This window comes from Orycteropus afer, unplaced genomic scaffold, assembly GCF_000298275.1.
Source record: "Orycteropus afer afer isolate SDZICR_OR568_19922 unplaced genomic scaffold, OryAfe1.0 scaffold00402, whole genome shotgun sequence".
Taxonomy (NCBI): domain Eukaryota; kingdom Metazoa; phylum Chordata; class Mammalia; order Tubulidentata; family Orycteropodidae; genus Orycteropus; species Orycteropus afer.
Genome location: NW_006921989.1, coordinates 2,561,377 through 2,571,892, shown reverse-complemented (window position 1 = coordinate 2,571,892; position 10,516 = coordinate 2,561,377). Strand labels below are relative to the sequence as shown.

Here is a 10,516-nt window from a genome sequence, read left to right as displayed (position 1 = left end):
ATGGAAGGAATACACACAGTCATTGTACCAGAAAGACCTGCTCAATCTTCATCCATTTCAGGAGGTGGTATATGATTAAGAACCAATGGTACTGAAGGAAGAAGTTGAAGCTGCACTGAAGGAACTGGTGAAGAAAAAGGCACCAGGAATTGATGGAATACCCATTGAGATGTTTCAACAAATGGATGGCCCACTGGAGGCACTCACTCAGTTATGCCAAGAGATTTGGAAGACAGCTACCTGTCCAACTGACTGGAAGAGATCCATATTCGTACACATTCCAAAGAAAGGTGATCCCACAGAATGTGTAAATTATCAAACAATATCATCAATATTACATGCAAGTAAAATCTTCCTGAAGATAATTCAAAACTGGTTGCAGCAGTATATTGACAGAGAACTTCCAGAAATGCAAGCTGAATTCAGAAGAGGACACTGATCAAGGGATATCATTGCTGATGTCAGATGGATCTTGGCTCAAAGCAAAGAATACCAGAAGGATGTTTACTTATGTTTTACTGACTATGCAAAGGCATTTGTTTGTGTGGATCATAACAAATAATGGGTAACACTGAGAAGAATGGGAATTACAGAACACTTAATTGTACTCATGAGGAACCTGTACATAGACCAAGAGGCTGTCATTCAAACAGAACAAGGGGACACTGCATGAAGTGAGTGTGTCAGGGTTGCATCCTTTCCCCATACTTATTCAATCTATATGCTGAGCAAATAATCTGAGAAGCTGGACTATACAAAGAAGAACGTGGCATCAGGATTGGACAAAGAATCATTAACAACCTGCAATATGCTGACGACACAACTTTACTTGCTGAAAGGATGACTTAAAGCACTTACTGATGAAGATTAAAGAATACAGTCTGCAGTATGGATTACATCTTAATATAAAGAAAATAAAAATCCTCACAACTGGACCAATAAGCAGCATCATGATAAATGGAGAAAAGAATGAAGTTGTCAAAGACTTCACATCATTTGGATCTACAATCGATGCCAATGGAAGCAGCTGTCAGGACATCAGATGACGTATAGCACTGGGCAAATTGGTTGCAAAGAACCTCTTTCAAGTGCTGAAGAGCAGAGATATCTCCTTGAGGACTAAAGTGCACTTGACACAAGCCATGGTATTTTCAGTCACCTCATATGCATATAAGAGCTGGACAATGAATAAGGAAGACTGAAGAGTTGGTACTTTTGTATTGTGGTGCTGCCAAAGAATGCTGAGACCACAGAATGCTAAAAGATCTAACAAATCTGTCTTAGAGGAGGTGCAGCCGGAATGCTCCTTTGAGGCGAGAATGGCCTGACTTCAACTCACCAACTTTGGTCACGTTGTCAAAAGGGACCATTCCCTGGAGAAGGATGTCACGCTTGGTAAGGTGGACAGTCGACAAAGGAGGGTAAGGCCCTCAACAAGATGGATTAACACAGTGGCTGAGCCTATGGGCTCAAGTATAGCAAGGATCGTGGAGCTGGTGCAGGACCGGGCACTGTTTCATTCTGCTGTGCATAGGTCACTATGAGTCAGAAGTGACTCGATGACACCTAACAATCTTTGACCTTCATCAGTAAGTGTTTCAAGTCTCTTCACTTTCAGCAAAGTTGTGTCATCTGCATACTGCAGGTTAACAATTCTTCCTCCAATCCTGTCACTCTCTTCTTCATATAGTCCAGCTTCTTGGATTATTTCCTCAGCATACAGATTGAATAAGTATGGTGAAAGGATACAACCCCAACACACACCTTTCCTGACTTTAAACCAATCAGAATCCCCTTGTTCTGTTCAAACACCTGCCTCTTAGTCTATGTACAAGTTCCATAGGAGCACAATTAAGTGTTCAGGAATCCCCATTCTTTGTAATATTATCCATAATTTGTTATTACCCATACAGTCTACTGCCCTTGCAGTCTTAATAAAACACAAGTAAATATCTTTCTGGTATTATCTGCTTTCAGCCAAGATCTACTTGACTTCAGCAATGATATCCCTCGTTGCATGTCCTCTTGTGAATTTGGCTTGCAATTTCTGCCACTTCCCTGGAGATGTACTACTGCAACTGATTTTGAATTACCCTCAGGAAAACTTTACTTGCATGTGATATCAATGATATTGTTCGATAATTTCTGCCTTCTGTTGGGTCACCTTTTTTTTCGAATTGACACAAATATAGATCTCTGTCAGTTGGCCAGGTAGCTGTCTTCCAAATTTCCTAGTATAGATGTATGTGTGTTTTCAGCTTTCGGTGTGTTTGTGGAAGTATTTCAACTCATTTTCTGTGTATTCCTGGATCCTTGTTTCTCGCTAATGCCTTCACAGTACAGTAAGGATGTAAAGAATACAGCCTAGGAAACCCTATGCAGTAGTTCTGTTCTGTCCCATAGGGTCACTATAAATTGGAATCAACTAAATGTCAATGGACAGGATCAATGGACATCATTACGGTGCTCAGGTATTTTGAAAGGGGAATTCCTGGGCTGACAGGAGGCCTAATATGAATGCTTCTGTTACCAAGGGCCATGATTCCACAGGCCCCTTACACAAAAAGTCACAGAGGAAGCTCCCAGTTCAGCATGAGGCAGTTGGCTCTGATAAAGCACCAAGCCCCACAGCAGGTACACACCCCAGTTGGAGAAGCAGTCACCAATCTAGTACAGTCCAGAAGTAGTGCAGCCTCAACTCCTCGACTGGCACACTTTGCAGGAACCACAGAATTACCAAATGCAGGACTCTCAAAATACAGGCTCTCAGCCTGGAGAAGCTTCTTGCTGCTATGTTACACTGCGGGTCCATATGAACCAAGAGAAACTCTCCTTCCATGCATACCCTGCTTCTCAAAGCACCACCTGGAATGTGCATTTTTGTGAGATGGTATACAGTTGTATACAAAAGAACCAACATAATAGTTTGATATTTATCCAAAGTCATATGCTATAACTAAAAGGTAACTTGCCTTATAGGCAGTCTCTGCATGTAAGGTCTTACAGGGGCCTAAGTGAAAAGGAACACTGAAGGATTCCCTCATATTTTACATTCATAGGATCAATCCATAGTCTAATATTTCATATATTTTCTAAGAATTCCAAAAGATTCAGAGATGTTTCCATGTTCCTTAGATACAAATGATTTTCAGAAATATGCCCTCACATATTTAATAGAGGTAATTAGTGAAAGCTTTCTCATTTGCAAAAATCTTCACATTTTGGAAAATACAAGAAATAGCAAAAACTTTCCTTTATCACATTCCTTACACTACATGGTTTCTCTCCCATGTGTTTCTTTCAGGTTTTTTAAATAGCTGAGCTATTACAGAAAGTCTTCCAACATTACTACACGTTCTTTCTTTCCAGTGTACCTTCTCATGTCTTCAAAAGGCTTAGAACTGAAGAGTTTCCCTCATTCCTTACATATATAAGGTCTCTCTCCACTGTGAGTTCTTACATGTTTACTGAGGAAACAAGGAGTAACTAAAGGCATTCACACATTCCTAAGACTTCTCTCCATGTGCTTTATTATTATGAAGTATGAAACCTAAGGCTTTCCAACATGCCTTATCTTCATGAGGCCTCTACATACTGTAAGCTCTTCTATGGTTAGCAAGGGATGAGAACCAACTAATGTCTCTCCCACATTTCTTACTATTAATAAGACATCTGTAAAAGTGGTATGACATCAGAAGCCATCTTCTAACTTTAGGGGTTGGAGAGAGATTCACCATTATCATCAGCCCAAAGCTGATTTGAGGTAGGTATCAAATATACATCCAGCCCTCCACCTTTTTTTGTTTGTTTTTTTATCCTATTCTGACACCAGCCTTCCCTCCCACAGCTTTCTCTTCTGGGTTTGACAATTCATTGCAATGGACACACAGAACTCACAGACTATACTCACAATTAATGGTGTTTATTAGGGAAGTAACATATTACATCAAGATCAGGATCAACATGGAAATAACAGGAACAACTCAGGATACAGTTCTTTGATCCAGGACAGCTTCTTCTTAGCCTCTGTGACTGGGCCCTTGTCTCTGCTGCCAGCCTCAGCCCTGCTCAGGCAAGTGTTACAGCTCTTTAGCAATGCTGGTAAGTGCCTAGAAACACCCCACTCTGCCAGGAAACCAACTGCTAGAAGGCACTCAGCTGTCGTGCTCCACAGGTCAGCAAGCCTACCTCTGCAAACAAGTGCCTGGAGACACTCCATTTCACCAGCAAGCCTCCTACCCAAATGTAATCAGTACTCTCACTCTGTTGGTTGACAAGCCCACTGTGGCCACCTAGTCCCATGTGCTGCGAAGCCCACCATGCCGTCTTGCTGCTGCCTGCTTCTGCTGCTGCCTGCTTCTCTGCTACGCTTGCTGCCATTTCTCAACATTTCATGCTGTTCTCCTACAGTGTTAAGCTCTGTCTGCAGGGTTTAGGAGTTCTCAGTACAGAGACCTTGGGTCCAAAGGATGCACTGGACTCCTGGCCTGTCTTCTTGGTATTACTGAGGTTCCCCACCATTCTCCTGATTGGCTTTTTTTAAACCTAGTGGGGTGCCAAAACCGACCAATCCCATACTTCAATTACATGCACCATATTTGCATAGTCCCATCCAATCATTTTGTAGGTGTTACAAGACCATGGTGAGAAGGGCCATATGATAGCAATTCACTGCAATGGAGGTTCTCTCCGCTGTGAGACTTTATATGGTTAGTGAGGTGTGAAAACTGACTAAAGGCTTTCCCACGTTTCTTACATTCATAAGGCTTCTCTCCACCATGAACTCTTACATGTCTAGTGAGTTGTGTAAACTGCTTAAAAGCTCTCCCACATTCTTTACATTCATATGGCCTTTCTTCACTGTGTGTTCCTACATGAGTACGGAGGTGTGATGACCGACTAAAGGCTTTCCCACATTCTTTACATTCATAAGGCCTCTCTCCATTGTGAGATCTTACATGTATAGTGAGAGATGAGGAAAAACTAAAGGCTTTCCCACATTCCTTACATTCATAAGGCCTCTCTCCACTGTGAGTTCGCATATGTGTAGTGAGGGAAGAGGAACAAATAAAGGCTTTCCCACATTCCTTACACTCATAAGGTCGCTCTCCACTGTGAGATCTTATATGTGTAGTAAGGGCTGAAGAATGACTAAAGGCTTTCCCACATTCCTTACATTCGTAAGGCTTCTCTCCACTGTGAGTTCGTCCATGTGTAGTGAGGGATGAGGAACAACTAAAGGCTTTTCCACATTCCTTACATTCATAAGGCCTCTCTCCACTGTGAGTTCTTATATGCCTAGTGAGGTGTGAGGACAGACGAAATGCCTTCCCACATACCTTACATTCATAAGCCCTCTCTCCACTGTGAGTTCTTGTATGTCTAGTAAGGTTAGAGGAACGACTGAAGGTTTTCCCACATTGCTTACATTCATAAGGCCTCTCTCCACTGTGAGTCTGTGTATGTGTAGCAAGGATTGAGGAACGACTAAATGCTTTCCCACATTTCTTACACTCAAAAAGCCTTTCTCCACTATGAATTCTTACATGTCTAGTGAGGCTTGAGACATAACTAAAGGTTTTTCCACACTCTTTACATTCATAAGGCCTCTCTTCACTGTAAGTTCTTCTATGTTTAGTGACAGGTAAGGAAGAAGTACGACGTTTCTCATATGCCTTACATTTACAAAGTTTCTCCCTCACATAAGGTTTTAGGTAAGAAGGATAACTGCAGTCTTCTCCGCATTCCGTACAATGATAAGGTTTGTAACCAAAGTGTGATCTTATGTGATGCTTAAATGTTGAATGAGTCGTGAAGGCTTTTCCACACTCAAGGCATTCCAAAGGATTTACCCCAGAAAGAGTTCTTTTGAGCCTAGTAAGATTTCCAATCCAGCTGAAAGTTTTTCCACACTGATTATTTTCTTCACCTTTACTTACTTTACCACCTTTACTTTCACAGAAGCTCTCTACTGTATATATTCTGTTAAAAATAGGAAGCATGTTGTTAGAATTAGTGACATGTGTTTCAAATACTCAAATACATTTTGGAAATACTGTGCTGTAAAAATTATGTGAATCCACCAGTTTGGAGCTAGTTTTACACACTCTCACACAAAATGTCACGATACCCAAGACTCCCTTGAGGCACTGTTCAATTTCATGTGAACAATACTCACCTCATGTGCCCTCCCTGGTTGTTGTGCTGATGTTCAATGCCATGGAATTCAAAGATTTCTTCTAACATAGAGGACCAGGAGTCATTCTTCATGGACAATATCTGTCCATTATTATCCTGTTTAAAAACTGATCCAATAATTTCACATGGTGTTTCATAAGACAAAACAAAACACAAGGAAAAAGCCATGTGTGAAAAGAAATCAACTTTGGGGCATATGGCTGTTATAGGACTTTGGCAAAGGACAAAAGGTAAGAAATTTACTAAGAAATAATTCCATGACAACTGAGAGTGATAGTAATGTTACCAAAAAACAAACCAAATTCCCTGCCATTGAGTTGATTCTGACTCATAGTGACCCTCACTGGATTTCCAAGGCTGTAAATCTTTATGGAAACAGATTGTCTCATCTTTCTTCTGTGGAGCAGCTGGTGAGTTCTAACCACCAACTTTTGGTTAAAAGCCAAACGCCACCAGAGCTTCCTTGATGGAAATATGAGGATGTAACTAAAACCTAAACCAAATTTACTGCCACTGAATTGATTCCAAATTATAGTGACCCCATTGGTTTTCCAAGGCTGTAAATCTTTATAAAAGCAGAGCACACCATCCTTCTTGCACAGAGGGGCTGGTAGGTTCAAACCATCGACCTTTTGCTTAGCAGTCAAATGTCCCAATTACTACACCACATAAGCTTCTTAGGAGGTAATTACAAAAGAAAACAAAAAGATATTAAAAACAATGCATGTGTGTAAAGGTAATATTTAGTAAGGTGTGTAAGGATAAAAGAGGACATAACGAGGTCTTTTCCCACATACACAGAAATCATGAGATGAGTGACGAAAAACCAAAAGTTAGCTCAGGTACATGTGTTAAGTTCCACCTACTCAAAGCAAAAGAGATTATTTCAAGTTAATTTCTTCAAATGTAATTCCATCCCAGCAGAGCTTGTCTTTCTAAGGATTCTTGCCTTCCTGGTGCTCCCTGACATTATAGCTCTGGATAAGTCCTATCTCCACTGAAAGTCCCAAGGTCAGCTGAACATGGCAGGCTGCTGAACAACAACACAACTACATACATAGTAGGTTAGAGACCGTTCCCCAAGGCCTCTCCTTATATACAGGAAGCAGACCAAATCCCTAAGGCAGCTACTTAGCTGCTCACAGTAGATTCCACCATGATGTTGCTTACCAGTCTCATCATGGGGAACACTACATCCAGCTACCCAGCCACTCAACCAGGCCCAGCTAAGTCTACACAAAAACTAAACTACCACACTAACGTTGCTTCTGTCTTCAAAAGCATTTTAATAGGGAGTCAACCAAGATATGTCAAAAGGAACAATGAACAAAGACCTACTTCTAGGAAAAAAATGTTTATTTTTCTCCTGAAAGGTGAACAGACTTTGTCAAATATGTGATCCCCAGAAAGACAATTTGTACTTGTGCCAAAAAGACGCTTTTGGTTGAATAAATTATAAGACATGGATATACTACAGGGGTTCAATAAATATTTTTGAATTAGTAAACGAAAAAAACAAAAACCTCAAGGCTTTTAACAACACAATGAAGAGTCTGTTTAATACGTATATTTCTACTTTCATACAGAAGCCACTAGAGTCTAAGACTCATGAGAACACTGACAGTGTTTGCCAATGTATTCTAATTCTTTAACCCAAATCCTGTAAGAAGGTCAATGAGTACAATATATTTATTCACTAAATAATAAGAAAAATGAAACCATCTTTACCTGAGTCCAGGTTTCTGAAGGTTTCCATCATCACATCTCTGTAGAGTTTCCTCTGAGAAAAATCCAGCAAAGCCCACTCTTCCTGGGTAAATTCCACAGCCACATCCTCAAAGACCAATGAGTCCTAAAACATACAGATTCTGGATCAGCAAAGTGCCATTGCCCGCAATGGGTGCAAAAGAATGGGTGAAGCTGAGTGATAGTCCTGAAGAACTGATAATTCACAAGGAGGTCCGCACAAGGGTCTATGTTCTACTCTAGACTTGGGTCATCAATATTACCCCTTCACTGACTACACTTTCCTCCCGACTGTTGGCATCATATGTTGTAGGTTTAACAATATTTCTAATACACTGAACTTATCTCTCCACAATCTATGACCTACCCAGTTTTATGCCTTTCTATATTTATAGTTCAGAACAGGTACAAAACACAGCAGAAAGGAGAGAAATCCTCTATGAATGAAAGAACTATTTCCACATTCGTATCATCAATTCTTTTGTGGAAAAATCTAATTTACCCACTGGAACATACAACAAAATATGAAGCACAGGATGAAAGCATGGTGAGCTTTAATAACTGGGATAGACTGAGGGACTAGCAGCTTTTCTAGCTGACTGAACAGAAAAAGCAGCATCAGAACTAGACACAGATATGGCAGAGATTCCAGAATTAACAGACTGGGAATTTGATACAATTAAGATTCATATAAAAAGACCTCCAAGTGAAAACATAGATCACATGCAAGAAAACATATGAGTAGAGAGATGTTATAAGGGACAGGAGGGAAGAACTGTAAAAAACATTTTAAGGTACTTGCATTACCAGTGAAGAGGTATAGTGTAATTTTAAAGTAGACTGGATTAGTTACATGATGCACACTCAAGTATCACTAAAAAAGTGAGAAAAAAAATAAGAGTTTATATGCTAAGTATGGAAAGAAAAGGGAATCACGTAAAACGCTCAATTAAAACAGGAGAAAGGAAAAAAAAAAAAAAAAAGGGTTGGAGACCAGCCCACAGTCCCAGAGTGGGCTAGAGAGAAAGAGCTAAACGAAAACAATTTACTAACAAAATAAGACAACTCCCAGGGTGGCACTAAAGGTTAAGCACACCAAGAAAAGAAAAAAAAAAAGTAAATAGTCCAGGAAAAGGCCCACCAACAAATACAGAAAGCTGAGTCATGAAAGAGGAAGCACCAAAAGCACTGCCAGAAATTAAAAACACTTTATTATGAGAACTGAGTCAACAAATTACCTAAATGGAATAATTAATGCATACCAACATACTACAAAGGCAAAAATCAATTCAAAATACATTAATTTTAAATGTTAGAATGTAAAATTTTCACACATTCAGAAGCTATAAACAAATTATTTTATGAAATCAGCATAGAGAAAAAAATCTAAAATAAAACACATAAAGGAACAGATTGACAAATTCAACTATATTAAAATTTAGAATTATTTTATCAAAGGTCAGCAAAAAGTGAATACGCACATAAGCTACATACTGGGAAAATACGTTTCAATATATCTAAATAAAACACATATTTATAAAAGCTGTAAAGAAGCACTAAAACGTCAGAGAAAGATCAACTGCCAGTGGGAAAACTTGCACAGCCTTGTTAGTACTGAAGTACTTTACGATAACTGCAGAATAAAATGAAACTAAGATACTTTTTCACATCCTAGTTTAAAGCAAGTATTAATTATTGGATAACCCCCATAAGGCAAGCAAATGAAGCAAACAAAAGAAACACACATATTATGTGAGAGGGAAAAGTGGTAAACTACACCAGCATTTCCCAGTAAACTTAAACTTGGCTATGATCTGCAACTTAATGATGTACTCACTAAAGACTTGGACCCTGGAGAGACTGAACCAACCAGAACTACTTGCAAGAGCAAAAACTGAACTTGAAACAACCTAAAGCCCATAAGCCACACAATGTTGTTTTTATTGTTAGATGCTGTCAACATAGCAACCCTATGTACAATAGAATGCAACATTGCCCAGTCCTGTGCCATCCTCACAACCCCTGCTATCCTTGAGCCCATCACTGCAGCCACAGTGTCAACCCATCCCGTTGAGGAGCTTCCCCTTTTTCACTGACCCCTGACTTTACCAAGCATGATATCCTTCTTCAGGGAATAGTCCCTTATGACGACATGATCAAAGTAGGTGAGACAAAGTCTGGCCATTCTTGCTACCAAGGAGCATTCCAGCTGCACTTCTTCCAGGAAAGATTTTTTCACTCTTCTAGCAACCCATGGTATTTTCAGTATTCTTCACCAACACCATAACTGAAAGGCATCAACTCTTCTTTGATCTTCCTTATTCACTGTCTGGGTTTCACACGCATATGAGGCGATTGAAAATACCATGGCATGGGTTAGGCGCACCTCAGTCTTCTATGTAACACCTTTGCTGCTTAACACTTTAAAGAGGTGTTTTGTAGCAAATTTGTCCAGTATAATATATCTGCAGCAGCCAGGGATGGAGGTAAGGGGAAGGACCCAGGCCCCACCTCCACCAGGCAGGAAAGTGGGGGAAACAGAAGCCAGAGGGGACGACAGAACAGAAGAGCA

General features: G+C 40.0%; 2 protein-coding genes across 2 annotated transcripts in view; one reads left to right on the top strand and one right to left on the bottom strand.

Annotated features, from left to right (window-relative positions):
- The window catches only part of ZNF823 (zinc finger protein 823), a 66,927-nt gene extending 62,511 nt beyond the window's left edge, over positions 1-4,416 (top strand). The window contains exon 4 of the mRNA XM_042782650.1: positions 4,411-4,416. Coding sequence (XP_042638584.1) covers positions 4,411-4,416 — 6 coding nt within the window. The remainder of the gene's footprint in view (positions 1-4,410) is intronic.
- A 200-nt stretch (positions 4,417-4,616) lies between these two features.
- LOC103207940 (zinc finger protein OZF-like) overlaps positions 4,617-10,516 on the bottom strand; it is a 26,814-nt gene continuing 20,914 nt past the window's right edge. Inside the window, exons 2-4 of the mRNA XM_042782649.1 lie at positions 7,927-8,050; positions 6,179-6,305; positions 4,617-5,982 (exon numbers count right to left, since the gene is read on the bottom strand). Coding sequence (XP_042638583.1) covers positions 4,617-5,982; positions 6,179-6,305; positions 7,927-8,050 — 1,617 coding nt within the window. The remainder of the gene's footprint in view (positions 5,983-6,178; positions 6,306-7,926; positions 8,051-10,516) is intronic.